We start from the raw sequence: 18,660 nt of genomic DNA, 5'->3' as shown, positions 1-18,660 counted from the left end.
ATTATCATGATTTATCGTCAAACCAGTAAACGTTACATCTCTACTATCAGATATTTTCATATCTGATCAAAGCATCAGTGTGATCTCACAAATCAGGGTAAGTGTACCTGCTGAAGATGAGATGCCGATCAAAACAGCCTCCATCAACCCCGCCGTATTTGGGGTAGACGACCCTGCGTGTGTGGCGAGGAGTGAAATTGGTGGGTGCCTGGCGTCTCTGCTTGGACTCTGGGCACTGATGCGGTGTGAAGAGGCTGAAGGGAGGACATGTCGTCACGGGGTTCTTGCAGCGGGCGTGCTGCTCTCGTAAATACTCTGTTATGATACTGGAAAAACAAGAACACGTCATACAGTTATGTATGATACATTAACACCAAACTCAACCGCCAAAATATGACTGTCCCCCCAAAACTTCATGTTTTAAATGTGGGATTTCTTCGGAAGGATATGGAAAGCAGCGAGTGCTGCAAAAGCAAGTAGCCACACATGGTTTGACAGATTTTACACATTGCTTCCAGTGATCACAAATAACAGTGCCGATCCTACTACCACAGTGTCATCTAATAATTCCTGACATCAGAAGGGCTTATTTTTATTCAAGCTCAAACTATTTTACTGGATAGAGTCACATACAACTGACAAAAAAAACAAATGGGCTAGTTGTTTACCATATTTGATGTGCTGTATGTTTGCATATTGATCAAGTTTATAAAATAAGTAAGCCTAAATAAATTCCTTGTGTAAAGTGATTTTATTTTTAGAAGACCTGGGTCAAAATTCGATCATATTTTTGTTGTATGAACATTCTGGTTGTGTGGACTTTCATTGGAGGAACAAAAAAAAAAAGGCTTCAATTGGGTTTAAAAGAAAATAATGATTTTGGGGGGAACCCTATAAAGAGTGTATTTTTCTTTATGAAGACACTTTAGATGAAGCGAAGAATGAATCCTATAAATGCATTTAACAACACCTTTTGTTTAGGACTAACGGTATCTATTCTCACAGTTGCTGATGACCAACAAGGGCAGTCATGTGTTTGCTCAACTCTGAGTCATTTTTGTAGCAAGGAGGAACTTTCTAGTTCAAAGAGTTACACCGTCCAATCATCATAACTTGATATGTGCTTAAAAACTTGGGTATGAAACGACAGTCTGAATGAAGGGAAGCACACCTGTCTAGAGAAGGTGGAGAGGGCAGGTGTCTGTCCAGCTGCTTTTTCATGGCCGGACTCTGGCTGAACGCACCATGATCTGATTTCTGCCTCAGTACTTTTGGCTTCTTCCCTCCCACAGCTGCACAGGGTGATGGCCGCTCCCGCGAGAACACGATGCGTCCGATGAGCGGAGAGCCATTACTGTGGTGGGAAACTACAGGTGGTGCAGGGGGCGGAGCCTGTGAGGTGGAGGGGCGGGGCTGGTGATGAGGAAGCGCGTGGGGGGTGTGGCCTCCCAGACGGGCCGTGACTCCGTTAGTGAGCCGGGGAGTCCGTGGGATGCCAGCGGCAGGAGAAGGAGGCGTCGCGACAGAAACGGGAGTGAACGGTGGCACGCTAGCGTGAGCCAGAGCATGCAGCCCCATGGGCAGCTCGGCTTCTTTCGTCAGCGCTAACGCTGTGTCCGTGAGACCTTTAGACAAAAGATGATTCCGAATAAGCAACAGAAGCTCCTTCTCTGGAAACGAAATGCGTGACTGTGCCACGACGCTAGCCCGCTGCAGCCGCGCCAGGGACACATCTGTGCCGATCAACAACGGCTTTCCAGACACTCGCTCTATGAGTTCTGCTGCATACTTGCAGAAGCGCACATGCTCGCTGCGCTTGTCCTGAAGCACAGGCTCTTTCATCAGCTGCTGGATCTGTCCGCTGCTGAACAGCGGAAGCTTGCTGATGATCTGTCGTACCGCGGCGCTACGTGCTAACCCAACTAAAGCTTTGCACGCCAGAGCACGAATCTGATCGGCATCGGTGATGGGCATCTTGATGGTGAGCAGGGACAGCAGGACTTTAATGCCATTGTTGGACTGAACCACGTTCCACATCTTGGCCAGGACGCTCTCGCTGGCGCGGTGGGTCTGCGGCAGACGGCGACGCGGGGTGCCCGAGATGAACTTGCCGATGCTAGTGATGCGTCTGTCTGGAGCGCAGACGCAGTTTATGATCACCTGCAGGGCCGACTTCTGGATTTCTGCATCATTTACAAATACTTCTCCCTCTGCAACGACCAGCACGATGCTCATACCTGCAGAACACAAACATGTACTTAGGTTTACAAACAACCTTAAAATAAGGCCTGCATCTCACATTAAAAATTGCATCTCACATTCAAGTACTTTATTCAATAGTATATACTGTGCAGTTGTGCTCAATTTTAAAATTTTAATTTTACCAAAATAAGAGGGATCATACAAAACGCATGTTCTTTGTTAATTTAGTACTGACCTGAATAAGATATTTTGCATGAAAGATGTTTACATATAGTCCACAAAAGAAAATAATCATTCAAAAGTAAACAATGCATTAAGAGCCTGGAAGTGAAAACTTGTTAAATTTAAAGATCGGGGTAAACTGAATTTATTTTGTCTGAGAAACATGCAAGTATCTCCTGTAGTGTCTGAAGGGCAGTAATGAGTGAAAAGAAATATGGGATTAAGGCAAAATAGCACATTAAGCACACTTCCATATTTGAGCTCCGATTATAAAACGAAAAAACTATTTATCATCTTACTTGATGTCTTAAACAATTTATGTGTTTGTCACTACATAGCTCCTGTAATTTCAAGTCAATCAGATCATTGCACACTGAGATATGAGTCTCCATGTGTTCACACTGTTTGAAAGCGGTCTGAAAACTTTCACCAAAAGAGGAGCCGCTTAAATGTGCATTTATATTTACATTTACATTACATTTATTCATTTAGCAGACGCTTTTATCCAAAGCGACTTACAGATGAAGACAGTGGAAGCAATCAAAAACAACAAAAAGAGCAATGATATATAAGTGCTATAACAAGTCTCAGTTAGGTTAACACAGTACACGTAGCATGGGATTTTAAATAATAATATAATAAATAAAAAGAAAACAGAGAATAAAAAATAAAAATAAAATGGAGCAAGCTAGTTAGAGGTCTTTGCACACACACACACACACACACACACACACACACACACATATACAATTGCATAATGAATGAAAAGAAAATAGAATATAAAAAGATTAGAAAGGTAGTTGTTTTAAGAATAGAATTAGAATAGTGAGTGTTAAAGTTCGAGGGTCAAATAAAGATGGAAGAGATGTGTTTTAAGACGATTCTTGAAGATGGCTAAGGACTCAGCTGCTCGGATTGAGTTGTGCAGGTCATTCCACCAGGAGGAACATTTAATTTAAAAGTCCGTAAAAGTGACTTTGTGCTTCTTTGGGATGGCACAATCAAGCGACGTTCACTTGCAGAACACAAGCTTCTAGAGGCACATAGTAATGTAAGTAATTCATTAAATTCATAAGTAATGAATTTAGGTAAATGGGTGCAGAGCCAGTGGTAGTTCTGTAGGCAAATATCACTGCCTTGAATTTTATGCGAGCAGCTATTGGAAGCCAGTGCAAATTGATAAACAGAGGTGTGACGTGTATTCTTTTTGGCTCATTAAAAATTAATCTTACTGCCGCGTTCTGAATCAATTGTAAAGGTTTGATAGAATTGGCTGGAAGACCTGCCAAGAGAGCATTGCAATAGTCCAGCCACAGAACAAGAGCTTGAACAAGGAGTTGTGCAGCATGTTCCCAAAGAAAGGGCTTGATCTTCTTGATGTTGAATAAAGCAAATCTGCAGGATCGGACAGTTTTAGCACTGTGGTCTGAGAAAGTCAGCTGATCATCAATCATAACTGCAAGGCTTCTAGCTGTTTTTGAAGGAGTTATGGTTGATGTGCCTAACTTGATGGTGAAATTGTGATGAAACGATGGGTTTGCTGGAATCACAAGCAGTTCTGTCTTGGCAAGGTTGAGTTGAAGGTGATGGTCCATCATCCAGGAAGAAATGTCTGTTAGACAAGCTGAGATGCGAATAGCTACCGTCGGATCATCAGGATGGAATGAGAGGTAGAGTTGAGTGTCATCAGCATAGCAGTGGTATGAAAAGCCATGTTTCTGAATGACAGAACCTAATAATGCCATGTAGACAGAGAAGAGAAGTGGTCCAAGAACTGAGCCCTGAGGCACCCCAGTAGTTAGATGTTGTGACTTGGACACCTCACCTCTCCAAGATACTTTGAAGGACCTATCTGATAGGTAAGATTCAAACTATTGAAGTGTGGTTCCTGAGATGCCCTTTGCCAGTAGGGTTGATAGGAGGATCTGGTGGTTAACCGTGTCAGAAGCAGTGGACAGATCAAGCAGGATAAGTACTGAAGATTTGGATTCCGCTCTTGCCAATCTTAGAGCTTCAACAACTGAGAGCAAGGCCGTCTCAGTTGAATGTCCACTTCTGAAGCCAGATTGGTTGCTGTCAAGGAGGTTGTTGTGTGTGAGAAATGTAGAGACTTGTTTGAACACAGCTCGTTCAAGTGTTTTTGCAATAAAAGGAAGAAGGGAAACTGGTCTGTAGTTCTCTAAAAGAGATGGGTTGAGGTTGGGTTTCTTAAGTAGTGGAGTTATACATGCCTGTCTAAATGATGAGGGAAAAACACCAGTGTGGAGGGAAGTATTGATGATGTGAGTGAGTGCAGGTACAACTGCAGGAGAAATGGCTTGAAGGAGATGAGATGGAATAGGATCAAGCGGGCAAGTTGTAGGGTGATTAGAAAGGATGAGTTTGGAGACTTCTGCCTCAGAGAGTGAAGAAAAGGATGTAAATGAGTGTAAGTTTGCTGGTGATATGAGCTTGACTGATTGTGGTGTGGAAAATTGTGCACTAATGTGTTTAATTTTATTAATGAAAAACGTTGCAAAGTTGTCAGCTATTAGAGATGAAGCAGGAGGTGGAGGAGAAGGACAAAGAAGTGAGGAAAATGTTTTAAAAAGCATGCGAGAGTTAGATGAATTGTTAATTTTGTTATGGTAGTATGTCATTTTAGCAGAGGAGACATTAGCAGAGAAAGAAGATAGGAGTGTCTGATACACATTAAGGTCAGTAGTATTTTTGGACTTGCGCCACACCCTTTCAGACGCTCTAAGCTTAGAACGGTGTTCGCGTAGAACATCAGATAACCAAAGAGCAGAAGGGGTGGTACGGCTGGCCTGGAAGACAAGGGGCAAACAGTGTCTAAACAAGATGTAAGAGTGGAGCAGAAAGTATCAGTAGCACTGTTAGCATCCAAAGATGCAAACAGTTTAGGGGAAGGAGGTGAAGATGAAACCATAGCAGATAGCCGGGAGGGTGAGCATAGGTTATGTTGAAAGATGACATGTGGAGGGGTAAGTGATGTGTCAGGGATCATGTTGAGGTTAAGAGTGAGGAGGAAGTGATCCGAGGTGTGCAGTGGAGTAACCAGAACATGATCAGTAGAGCAGTGTCGTGTATAAATAAGGTCCAGTTGGTTGCCTGATTTGTGAGTAGCAGTAGTTGACACTCGGTTGAGATCAAAAGAGGCAAGCAGAGTGTGGAAATCAGCAAACAGAGGTTTATCTAGAGGAATGTTGAAATCTCCAAGCATAACTAGGGGAGTACCATCCTCAAGAAAGGTTGAGAGCAACACATCTAATTCATCCAAAAAGTTACCCAGTGGTCCCGGGGGTCGATAGACAACTACAAAATGTATTTTAAAAGGGTAGGTAACAGTTTATTTTTGAATTTGTGTTACTTAGCTGAATGTGGACTAGTCTAGATGTTACAATGTACATTAAATGACATTTCATTATGGTTAAACAGACTTTGTACTAAAAATATCTCAATGTACATTTTGGTGAGCTTAGTAGGTACGTTTACCCTACTGTGCAGAAGATTAGTTCTATAACGAATATGATAGAAATTATGATCTTAGTCCTCCTTTCAATCCCATCAAAATAGCAAAGGATTTTATGCAGAATGCAGGACTTTTAAATATAAACAAGCTTAAAATACACTTGAACTATGAAATGTCTATTCATTAAAAAGGAGATAAAACATGCACTATTACAACTATCTACAAGATATTACAGTATTATTCATTCTATTTCTTATCAGTACATAAGAGATGTGTAGTATTCACTGAATGTGAACTGCTGTGAAACAACAAGCCTGTAGAAAAGCACTCACATATTAAATTCAATCAGTTTGGTCTTGTACACTGAATCCTTTCTAAATGGCCCGCTCCAGTGTTAGCGGTCATGGCACAAAATCTTCCTTCAAATGTCTATGCCATTAAATGAGAAATGTTTTTATACAGGGAGACGGTTAATGGCTAAACTAACTCCTATATATTTGAGAACATAAGTGCAAGATGTACTTGTTTAAGTAAGAGCAACACGGTCCATGTGTTTTTCCAAGTACATCATCACCAGAAGAGCAAATTCTCACCAACAGTGGAGATGGTGGAGCCATTCTCATCCAGCACAGCGACATTCTCCGACAACAGCAGCTGCGTTTTAGGAATGACTGTCAAAATGCTCAGGATATCCAAAGCGTACCTCACCGTGTCAGCCCTGAAACACACATTCACCAGAAAACAAAAAGTGCATTTAGTAATGATTTAAATCTTTCTTTATTATTCCTTACTTTTTTTTTTTAAAAAGGGCAAAATCAAGCACAAGAATGGTGATATACTGAAATTTCACATGATCAGTTCTATAACGATTTACAGTTCCCAACAAAAAGTGATGTACGTGAACACACAAGCTTTGAGACATTTTAATCAGATTAATCAAAATGAATTAAACTGCAATTTTTTTTCCAAAATAGCGATTATTCCCACCTAACTATTATTTTTAAATATGCAATTTTCTTTCATTCAATCTTGGAATTAGTGTAGAAATAGATACAGTATATTATTTTAAGACTAAAAGACAAGTTTTACTGATACTAATACTACTGATGTCTTTTGGAAATTTCAACTTCAAACAATCTTCACATGAACCCATTTCAATCAGTTCCCTTCAGCAATTACAAATACAGAAATTGAGTAAAGCTATCAAACACTAAATTCTAAATTAAATATATATCAATCTTTAAAGCTACAAAAGTTATTTATTTCTTTTGTTCTGTGATGAACAGTCGTCGCAGCAGCTGGGCTATTGGGTTATTAGGCTGCTATTACTTTAAGAGCTGCCGCTGCTGAACGTGAAGCAGATCTGACGCGCAGATGTGTACCGCCGCAAAACACGCTCTATGAGCACAGGATAGGAAGATTCATTTTACCGTTGCAATGTTTTCAGCAAAACAAACAAAACTTGTTGCAAAGTATCTTTGCAAGACTCCATTCACATCTGTTACTCCCACTCCACTCTTAGCAGTTCCTCACCTGCCGTAGTATGTTCTCCAGTCACAGGCGATAGAAATGAGCTGCAGAAGCAGCTGCACACAGGACAGTTTGTGGAAGACCTCGGCCGGCTCCCAGTACAAACGTGCTGGAGCAAACTCAATCAGGAACTCCACCATCTCTACCACCTGCTCATGGGTGTAGGAGCAAGCCTACCAACATTTACACAGAAAAACAAAAAAAGAGAATTAAAACATCAACACAATCTGCATGCATTCCCAGAGACCTCACTTTTAGTGTACAAAGCAGTTATAAAAAATACGTTCGTATTTTCACTTAAAAGAATGGTGTTCGGTCAGTTATATATATATTTTGCTGTAGTGTGTCAGTATAAAATATCAGTTTACATTTCCAAACATTCATTTGCCATTGTCAGACTGCTTGTGCATTCAAAATCACACTCGATTATTATTAAAATTAATGGCAAACTGATATTTCCTACTGACACACTACAGCAAAATATATAAATAACTGTCTTAAAACCCTTTTTTGGGGTGCAAATACTAATGTGCCTAAGACTGTACTTTACAAACAACATTGTTGCTACTTTATAAAGAACGAGCATACAGTAATTCACAGACCTGATTAAAGACAGTGACAGACAGCAGTCACCTTAAATAAATATCAGAGTGAGTGACAGAGATACAGTAGAAACATTATGTGTGGTTTTGTATTAATGACCCAGATCAGGAAATACATTTATTAGCTTTAGAGTAAGGGAAGCACAACTTGGGAAATGAGAGTATCCTTGGAGTGTGTGAAAGCTATGGATTTATTTTAAATATTTGTAATGTTTTTAATGTTATCAATAGGTTTTTTGCGGCTCTTTTTTTTTTTTTTTAAGTATCAGTTCAGGCACCGTTTAGGAACCGGTACCATTTTAAAAGTATTGAAATGGCACCGGTATCGGATAAAACCCAAACGATACCCAACCCTAACTAGTATGGTTGCACTGTATCATCGGAGGTCAGCAGCAAAGACAGGTTAATAAAATGGGATTTTTTATTATGTTATTTAAAATTTAATTGCAGGTTTGCATCATATTTAGAGTTTGCACTGCACTGTTTTTATTCTTTTGAGAAATAATGAATCTGTTTTATTGTTTTTTTTATTTGAAAAAAGTAATCGATCACGTAACCTGTATTACCGTATTTTTCGGACTATAAGTCGCACCTGAGTATAAGTCGCATCAGTCCAAATATATGGCTGGAGACGGTAATGTTTTCTCTTGGATCATTTCTCTCGGTTCATGTCAAATTAATTTTGATAAAGAAGTCGCACCTGACTATAAGTCGCAGGACCAGCCAAACTATGAAAAAAAGTGTGACTTATAGTCCGGAAAATACGGTACTTGTAATGTTACCCCAACATTGAAGACTACAAAGTCCATTTCAGACAACAAACCATGCACAACATAATCGGGAAGCACAGTGAAGTGGCTGTTGTAGTAAGGATCTGGCAGTGTAGTGTGTTAAACAGATGTACCTTGTAATACGGCTGCGGGTGTATCAGCGCTCCTCCCTCTTTTCGCTGCAGTGATTGTTTGACCTGCTCCACTTTAATGGCCAAGTGAGCCTCAAAATACCTGCGCAGCGCCATGCAGGTGTGTTTTGCAGTCTGTCTGCTTGAGAAGATCTCATCGTCGCTCAACAGCGCACCCTGGTCCTCAGGGTTCAAGATCTCCAGAGTGCTAATCTACAAAACACAAACACCCTGAGAGGAGGACACAGTACTACTCACATAGACAAACACACAAACTACTCTCTATCCAATCAGTGCGTCCATCTCAATACCAGTCTTGACCAGATCAGAATATCTATTGACATTTATCATCTATTACTTGTGTATGTGCAAATAAACCCTTTAACAATTTAACAACATTCTTTTGGTAATGTCATACAACCACAAGAAAAAAAAAAAACATTCGGTTCTTCAAACAATTTGCTAACAAGGGAAGGGATTTGCCATTTAGGACAAGGGAAGAAAAGCATAAGCCTTATACTACTGAATATGAAAAAAAACCTGATTATATATACAGTACAGACCAAAAGTTTGGAAACATTACTATTTTTAATGTTTTTGAAAGAAGTTTCTTCTGCTCATCAAGCCTGCATTTATTTGATCAAAAATACAGAAAAAAAAACAGTAATATAAGTATAGGTATAATAAATTTAAAAACAATTATTTTAAGTTGTAATAATATTCCACAATACTACATTTTTTTCTGTATTTTTGATCAAATAAATGCAGGCTTGATGAGCAGAAGAAACTTTTCAAAAACATTAAAAATAGTAATGTTTCCAAACTTTTGGTCTGTACTGCATATATAATAGAATGTTTTAAATTGATAAGACATTTATAATGTAACAAAATATTTATATTTCAGATAAATGTTGTTCATCTGATCATTCTATTCAAAGAGAAGCACTTTATTTGTTCTTCTGAGAGTAGATGCATTTAGAACTCTTTAAGATTACTTACAACAGAACAAACATTTTATGAACGACTGTTTCGTGATCCTAAGAGAACAATCTGGCTCTTCTGAATCAGCTACTGGAAGTACGTTTTCTTATTAGTTTAAGTATTTGCTACTGAATATTCAAATGCAGAGTTTTGCGCATCGTGTGTGTGTGTGTGTGTGTGTGTGTGTGTGCGCGTGCGTGCGTGAGAGAGAGAGAGGGTCACACAGTGGAGTCAGCGGTCTTAACCGTCCGTGTCTTGTGTACAGCAAACACATACAAGCTTCATCACGGTCTCTGTCATAGGGCACCACGATAATGGTTAAACTGATAAATCACAATTATTTTGATTAAAATTATAAATCACGATTATTAATAACGTTTATTCTATCCTGCTGGAACAAAAACACTGCTAAAACCAGCCTAAACTTTAAGCTGGTCTCCCAGACTGAGCAGCTAAGGAAGTGGTCAAAACCCCTCTAAACCAGCCTTCTGACCAGCTTTGACCAGCAAAGACCAACTTAAATCTGTCAACCTGCTTAGGCTCATTTCACGTGTACTTTAACCAACCTCCAATGACTATACACGGACTTCATTTAACCAACTATGAGAATACAAAACTCATGGTTTTGCTCAGTGTTTTGTCATCTGTATTCACATTACATTCGCTAAGTGACAATTTGTTCACAAATGGGAAAAAGCCACTCAGATCGCACAGTAAATTTGCTCAAAGATCGGTAATACACATTGAAAAGTAACATTGACATGCCATTTTCAACATGAAAACTGGTGAAAACTTTAGAAACTCTTAATATAAATTCCAACAATTCCAATTTATGTTCACTTTTCCCCATTGTACTGTCACAGGTAAAAGAGCATTTATACCTCAAACACACTAGATCCATTATTGAAACTCAGTCACATCAGTGAGCGCACACATGGTTGCCAGATTGCCAAGTTAAATAAAACACTGGGCAGAAAGTGTATCCTTAAAGGAGAAAAGCTCTGTTTTGGGGTTTAAAGCTCTTCACATCTGGCAACCACAAGCATGAACGCTAGTGAAGACTTGTTAGCAATGCAAAATAACGCAAATGCCAAATTAAAAAAATGTTTCAGGATAAATAACGAGCTGGCCAATATCATGTTGATTATTTTTTTATTAAAATAAAAAAAAAAGGAAATATCAAATATTAAAATAGGATTAATCGTTCAGCCCTAGTCTGTCAAGCGACTCTGAAACTGAGGACATTATTAACGCTCTTTACATTTATTTTGAAAGATGAAGATCACGATTATGGAAAGAGGAGTTACATATGCGACGAGTGCTTGTGGTGTTCAGCCAATCACAATGCACTGGGTAAGCTGGCCAATCAGAGCAGACTGTGCTTGTCAGGAGGAGGGGCTTTGTAGAAAACGATGCGTCTGAGAGAGGCGGGGCATAGATGACCTACAATAATGTACAGTATTTGAAATAATGCGTTTTCTGAACATTAAAGCATGTCAACATTCTGTAACACCAAATAATAATCTTTAAAAAAAGCCCCTATGACCCCTTTGAAAAAAGAAGAAGAAAAAAAAAACCCTTACGATCAAAAACTTTTGCATGGTAGTGCATGTATAAAAATATGAACTTGGCAGCAAAGGACCCGCCTCCTCTCACAGTTTATCAATGACCATCAGCCCTTTTCCAGGCGGACCTTCATCTTGGACTACACCTGTTTCTCTTTAGGGACACTCCACCCAAAAAATGAAAGTCCTGTCATCATTTACTCACCCTCATGTGCTTACAAACCTGTATGACAAACACTGGAGCCCATTCACTTCCAGTGCATGTAGAAAAACTAAAACTGAGACATCTCAAAATAAACTCCACTGAGCCTCCAAGAAAGGAACAGATTTAAGTAACCGGTGTTTTTGGGTGGAGATCTCGTTTTGTCTTTTGAATTGAAGAAAACATCTTCATCAGTTTGACATCATGTGTGCTGCAAATACTCAAAGACAGACAGACCACAACAAAATTATCCCAACAACACAAAATTAACCACAAAATTAAATATTTTTTCATATTGATTACCATTTGTAATATGACCACAGTTATACAAATACCACAGTTAAACTATGTTTAGTGTAGTAAACCCATGGTTCATTATATATGGTTACCATCATTTAACTATAGCACCTATTTTTTGGTTATTTTTTTATATAATAAATGTATTTAATTGATACATTTTAAAAGCAAGACCACAGACTATGGTTAATTTTTGAATCCGTTACAGTAATTGTGTATTTTGAAAGCTTATTTAGGCCAGTGAGGATTCATATGAGCAGGAACCTCACCTTTCAGAGCAAACACTGATAAATATGTCCAGCCATGTTCATCACTTTGTGGTTCCCTTAAACATTTCTGAAGTGGCCTGTGCCTTATTTGCAGCGCGTTTGTGTTGCATGTATTTGCAGTGCGTGTGTAGTCAAATTGACGAAGATGTTTTCTTCATTTGCAGCGTGTAATGATCCCCATGCAAACACAGAAGTGCGTACCAGGTTGACGAGGCGCCGCAGCCCGTCCTGCTGGTCGAAGAGCTCGAGCACGGCTCTGAAGGAGAAACAGATGGAGAAGAACATGGTGGCGTGGCAGCAGCCGGAGGCGTGAGAGCACTCCAGGAGCCACAGCGTGTAGCTCACCACCTCCGACAGCAGCGAGTGAGGCAGCACACACACCTGACACACACACACACACAGCAGTGAGACACAGAAGAGCTCCGGCGGTGACCACCACACCAGGACAGCATCTCACCCTCTCCATGGCGTCCTGGTTGTATGCCAGGTAATAGAGGCACAGCGAGACGCCGGTGGCAGCCATGGAGGGACGCGGGATCTCCAGCAACTTTGGCACTCCACCATGGGCAACAAACTCTGCAGCAAACTTTTTATGAAGGAGGAGGGATGCAAGATACTGAAAGACAGAAGATAAATGTGTCAAATAATCACGGTGTCGTCAAGATATTTAAATACAGTGGTGGCCAAAATGATCAGAACACTAGTATTTTCAGTATTTAAAGTCAGTTATTTCTCTCTTTTGCTGTAGTGTGTCAGTAGGAAAGATCAGTTCACATTAGGGCTGTCAACGAATATTCTAAATTCGAATATGTATTCGAATAGTTTAAAAAAAAACGAATTTCGAAGATGAAAATATTCGAATAAAAAAAAAATGTGGAAAAAAGGCCCGCGGTAGTAAAGGTGTGGTTGTCTGCGCTAGCGCTCCTTAGGGTTCAGGGACAGGTCACAGGAGTCGCACTGTCTGGCACAGCATCACTGCTGAAAGTTGACGCGTCTTCATGAAAGATGACAGCAAGTGCAGAGCCCAACTCGAGCGCAGCAGAGAAAGTGAGGTAAAATTGTTGACCCGCCAGATAAAGTTGTATGCAAGCTATTTAAGATACAGTTAGCAGTTAGCATACCATTCGACCACTAGCAACATGGTCACATCTCAAAAATGTGCACCCAAATGAGCATGGCATAATGTGTGGAACTCCAGCTAAACAGTCACGTCTTGACACTTAACGTTACTTTGCATCGCTCGCCGCAAGCTCTTTGTCTGCAACACGACAAGAGGCCATAACGGATAAATTAATTTCGTTCATTTGTAAGGACATGAGACCGATCAGTATCGTGGATGGGGCACGCCTCAGGGAGTTCTGTCAAGCAATGCATCCGAGGTTTGATTATTTATCGTTTCATGTCAAGGAAAAGTTCCATGTTTACCACAGCACAGCTCGCTGGGAGCATTCAATGTCAGTTCTATATGCTGCAAAACTTCAATTAATATTAATAATATTTGTTTCAATCACTGATGAAGCCTTCTATATTTGGGACAACAGTCGCAACCTTAAATTGCTTGCACAAAACTCTTGATCAGCACTCAAAATGTGTTTGTTCATTTAAACCATTATGCGCAGAGAACGTGAGGGTGAGAGAGCGTGAGGTCTGCAGTCTTGGCCATTAGTTGATTTCCTTGTTTTTGTGTAGGTAATACGTTGTCATATATGTTTAAACTTAAATAGACTAACTATACAAGTAGTTATGTCTCTTTGTATTATTTATGCCTGTTATTGACGTAATGCGGGTCATTGACAACATGCGCAACCAGATGTTCGAATAGTTCGAATATTCGTGTATTTTTTAGAGGGAATATTCGAACGTCATTTTTGAGCAATTTTGACAGCTCTAGTTCACATTTCCATGCATTAATTTGTCCGTTAATTGTAATAATGCAGTGCGAGTGTGTGAGATGTGATGGGATCATCATCAGTCTGTCTGGAGTGACATGAAGAAACAGAACAAACGGAGACAGACTCAATCCAGAAGAGCTGTGTCTCAGAGACGCAGAGACAAACCTCCTGCAGACCTGCAGTACTGTTAAAGTCAGGCGTCAGTGTGTGTGACATCTTCCAGGTACCTTCAGGGCTTCAAACGTGAGCTGAACGTCGTTTGTTTGTTTGAGGTCCATGTAGTGCATCAGCAGCTCACAAGCTCCGAGCTGCATGAAGACAGCCAACAACTGCACACACACACACACACACACACACATTACACTCCTTGAGCTCATTAAGGGCAGTTCGTAATGTAATAAATCAGGACATTTACATGGGCGTAAAAACAAAGAAATTGGGATGACATACATTTCATAAGTATATTATTACAGAACGAAGCCGTTGTGAGATCACGAGCTGATCGTCTGAGTGAAGGCTCGATGAAGGGATTAAGCCACAGTGTGCTTTCGGGTGACCGTTCGTTTAACATGTAATGTGCCCAAAACAAATACCTTTTAAAACCTTTTATTTTACCTAAAAGACCTATGGTTAACCTAAGTCGTTACATCCCTATCAAGGCCCATACACAGGAAGTCTCTGTCCTTACCTCCTGGTACTCTCCCAGCGGGGTGAGGTACTGCAGGACGAGGCGCTGCTCTATTTGGGGTGTGAGCGGGTGCAGGTGGTAGTTGTTTCCGATCACCCACGGGCTCATCTCAGTCCAGCTGCTGTTGGACAGCTCACTGAAGCTGCGCTCCGGCTCTGGCAGAGAGAAGTTCAGCTTCTGCTTCACTTTGCCACCGTTCTCCTTCTTCCACCAGTTCCTCATGAACTCCACCGGGCCGTCGGTTTCGTCCAGCTCTAACGGGACGGCTGCAGCGGGCTTCATCAGGCCCTTCATGCCTGCGTGACCTCTCCCAACGCACCTGGCAGCAGAGTCAGAGTCGGTTCTTATCGAGTCGTGAGTCTCAGCAGTGAACTCTCCGTCCACGGCCTCCTCGTCCAGACTCGTGCCTGAACGCTTCCTGCTGTCTGCCTTTCCCTGAAGCTCCCTCAGTCTCTGCAGCATTAAAGGAACCTGCCACACAAACACTGATTTGTGAGCTTCCCTTCAATTATACGGACACTAAAAAGCAGTAAAAGCATCAGCTAAAACAACACAAATTCTAAGCTTCTTAATCAAGACTTTATTCCGCCGGCAGACCACATGTTTATATTCCGACTTCTCAATGAACAAGCAGTTAACATGTAACATCAGTCTATCACATGATCCTTTAGAAATCATTCTAATATACTGATTTATTATGAGTGTTGGAAGCAGTTCTGCTGGCTAATATATTTGATCAATAAAAGGTTAAAAAGAACTGCATTTATTCAAAATAAAATAAAAATTCTAATAATATATTTTCTTTACTATCACTTTTTATCAATTTAACACATCCTTGCTGAATAAAAATATTGATTTTATTGAAAAAAAGAAAAAAAATGACTGACCCCAAATTACTGACCAGTAGTGTATATTATTACAAAATATTTATATTTTAAAAACATAGCTTCTTTTTTACTTTTTATTCATCAAAGTATCCTAAAAAAGTATCACATGTTCTGAACAAATATTAAGCAGCAGAACAGTTTCCAACTTTGATAATGAATCATCATATTAGAATGATTTCTAAAGGATCATGTGATAATTATCCTAAAAATTCAGCTTTGCATCACAGAAATAAATGATCATTTAAAGTGTCATACATTTAAAAACAATTATTTTAAATTGTAATAATATATCACAATATTACATTTTTTTTCTGTATTTTTGATCAAATAAATGCAGGCTTGATGAGCAGAAGAAACTTCTTTCAAAAACATTAAAAATAGTAATGTTTCCGAACTTTTGGTCTGTACTGTATATATATATATATATATATATATATATATATATAAATTTCATTAATATGTTAATGCCACTCATTTAGCTAAGACTAGGAGTGAGCGATATGGCAAAAATATAATATCAGGATTTTCAGGAATATGACGATTTTATCACAATTCTTTGTCATGTGGGTATAAAAAATAAATTTTAAATTTATTTTTATGTGGGTTTACTTACTATAAGGTTTTACTATTAAAACAAAGAGTTACAAGGTAACAAAATGAAAAAAAAAAAACGTAAAAAGGCAGACATCTAGGTCAAAGTGGGAGAAGATAATCTTGGTTATTAAAAAAAATATGAACAAAGATACACATACAAATAAAACAAGGAGTGCTTTAATTTTCTAGTACAGTAGGTGTATTTTGCAGGAGCATTCAAAATACTGAATGAACAAATAAAAATAAAACATATACACTGTTAATAAGTGAGTCATTTGGATTGAACCGAATCATTTAAACAGTTGATTCATTCAGGAACGAATCATGTTGCCCAGACACACAAAACAGTGCGTGCCTTTGTCTGGAATCATTTGTGTTGGTGAAAAAGCAAAAACAGGAAACATGGGGTCTATAACAAATCTCTTAATATTAGTTTATTTTTTATTAAACCATATAAAATCAATATCACATTTGAAATCATGCTGATTTTTGGAGAAAAGAAACAGCACTCTTCGAGTGACATTAACTATATGAAATTATATAAACGTAAATTTTCTGCCCCCACATCTTGAAGTTTGTGATCATTAGAAGTGCACTGCTCCTGGACTCACCAGGACAGAGTTTTCTTCCCGATAGTTGGCGGCGATGTCCTGGTTCTCCATGGCTCCTGCCAGCAGACCTGTGGCGTAGATTCGGAGGGGCTGCTCTGCCTCCTGAGCCCATTTAAACAAGCGCTCCACAATCCCCTCCTGTCATGGACACACACACACACACACACACACAGATGTGAGGCCACGTGACCCATGATCTGATCCTGAAGAGATGAACTCAGAGGCTCGGCGCACCTTCTCCTGAAAGACCACGGCCGTCTCCAGGCCAGGCATGATGTTCAGCAGCAGTCTGCATGCACCGGTGTTCAGAGACACCTCACGGCTGCTCATCACATACGAGTTCACAAGCTGCTCAAGCACAAAAATAACACAAATACTTCATATACTGAGATATGTATCTCCGATTCAGTCTTAAAGTGACAGCAGCCTAATATACCTGCTGTCTGTCTCAATATTAATCAAACAACAAGATATAAAAAAAAAAAATATCACTCACTTCTTGTAGCTTTAAAAGGACCCAAAGCATATTTAACAAATGCTTTGGCAAAGGCAATTTTATTTCTACATTTGATTATTATTTTTTTGATTCTGTTCGCTAGTCCTGTTTAGTGTAAAGCACAGCTTCCATAATGAAGAGAGTATGTGCATGTGATTGCCAAGTAGGTAAGATTAAGTAAACCACTTATAGGTGCTTTTAAAGAATAAAATTGACTACAGAGAGACTTCAAGCAGTCCTTTACATATACACTAAGTAGACAGCCTAAAGGCCCTTTTTACCGCCGCCGCCGCGTTTGTAAAGTGCATTTGCAGCCTTTGACCTCTGAGTGGCGCTTTAACTACAAGTTATCAAACAAGCGCATCACAGCACATTTTCGCGAATAGACGTCAGTTTTGCCTCGCCGATGTGTTACATTGGACGGCTTTTCAATGTCAATATTTTCATATATTATGCCTATATTTTAATTTATATTTCAACATGTTAATTAATAAAACAACATGCATTTTTGTTATTCTTTACCTGTCCTTTATTTTGGCATAACTTCTTGGAAAAAAGACATTTGTCTGTAAACTGATTAAGAAATTGTTGCATGTTTAAACGTGAAGCGTATAATTTCGTTCACATTAATTATGCCTAATTAGTCTAAAACAAGAAACGAATAAATTAAACCTGCACGATTTAGCTAAATCTTTGAAACTCTAAAGAATGGACGGATTAATAAACCGTCCTCACGATTAAACTCCAGTTCTCTCATTATAATGAACAAATTGCACATGATGTAAAAAAGAGCCTAATTAACTGACAACATAAGTGATTTTAAAGGGAGCCTTCTTTACTTGCTTTTAGTGCTGGGCGATAGCATATGGCCTAAAAAAAAATCTGATTTATGATTTAAATCGATTTTAAAATCAATATTCAAATGACAAAGAAATTTTTCAAAACAAGTTTTAATATGGTTATAAACTTATAACTGAGACAAGATAAAAAAAACTAATGTTATTACCTTAATGCTGGAAAGAACTATATATATATTTTTTTTTTTATTATTATTTTTTTTTTGTTAATACTAGCCCATCAGCTGTGCAAATTTAGTTTGTGAGAAAAATAAGAGTACATTTTTGTCAGTTATTTTATCTAAACAGATCAATTAATTTCTTCAAGATTTTAAAATCAAACAGCCTACTGATAATGTAGTAGCACTGTAAGATTACATTTGTTTGAATGCATTATTGCTAAAGCGATTGCG

At 39.1% G+C, this 18,660-nt stretch overlaps 2 protein-coding genes and 1 long non-coding RNA gene across 3 annotated transcripts in view; 2 read left to right on the top strand and 1 right to left on the bottom strand.

Moving 5' to 3' along the window:
- The window catches only part of LOC132097344 (uncharacterized), a 404,710-nt gene that overhangs the window by 23,774 nt on the left and 362,276 nt on the right, over positions 1 to 18,660 (top strand). The gene's annotated exons all lie outside the window — the stretch shown is intronic.
- Positions 1 to 18,660, top strand: part of LOC132097345 (uncharacterized) — a 433,761-nt gene that overhangs the window by 281,196 nt on the left and 133,905 nt on the right. The gene's annotated exons all lie outside the window — the stretch shown is intronic.
- Positions 1 to 18,660, bottom strand: part of LOC132097339 (DDB1- and CUL4-associated factor 1-like) — a 34,184-nt gene that overhangs the window by 8,471 nt on the left and 7,053 nt on the right. Inside the window, exons 5-15 of the mRNA XM_059502979.1 lie at positions 17,150 to 17,263; positions 16,916 to 17,053; positions 14,824 to 15,294; positions 14,363 to 14,464; positions 12,701 to 12,859; positions 12,445 to 12,624; positions 8,933 to 9,142; positions 7,430 to 7,599; positions 6,490 to 6,614; positions 1,172 to 2,237; positions 108 to 326 (exon numbers count right to left, since the gene is read on the bottom strand). Of these exons, the coding sequence (XP_059358962.1) occupies positions 108 to 326; positions 1,172 to 2,237; positions 6,490 to 6,614; positions 7,430 to 7,599; positions 8,933 to 9,142; positions 12,445 to 12,624; positions 12,701 to 12,859; positions 14,363 to 14,464; positions 14,824 to 15,294; positions 16,916 to 17,053; positions 17,150 to 17,263 (2,954 nt within the window). The remainder of the gene's footprint in view (positions 1 to 107; positions 327 to 1,171; positions 2,238 to 6,489; positions 6,615 to 7,429; positions 7,600 to 8,932; positions 9,143 to 12,444; positions 12,625 to 12,700; positions 12,860 to 14,362; positions 14,465 to 14,823; positions 15,295 to 16,915; positions 17,054 to 17,149; positions 17,264 to 18,660) is intronic.

This window comes from Carassius carassius, chromosome 21 (genome assembly GCF_963082965.1).
Source record: "Carassius carassius chromosome 21, fCarCar2.1, whole genome shotgun sequence".
Classification (NCBI taxonomy): Eukaryota; Metazoa; Chordata; class Actinopteri; order Cypriniformes; family Cyprinidae; genus Carassius; species Carassius carassius.
This window is presented reverse-complemented; position numbering and strand designations above follow the sequence as displayed.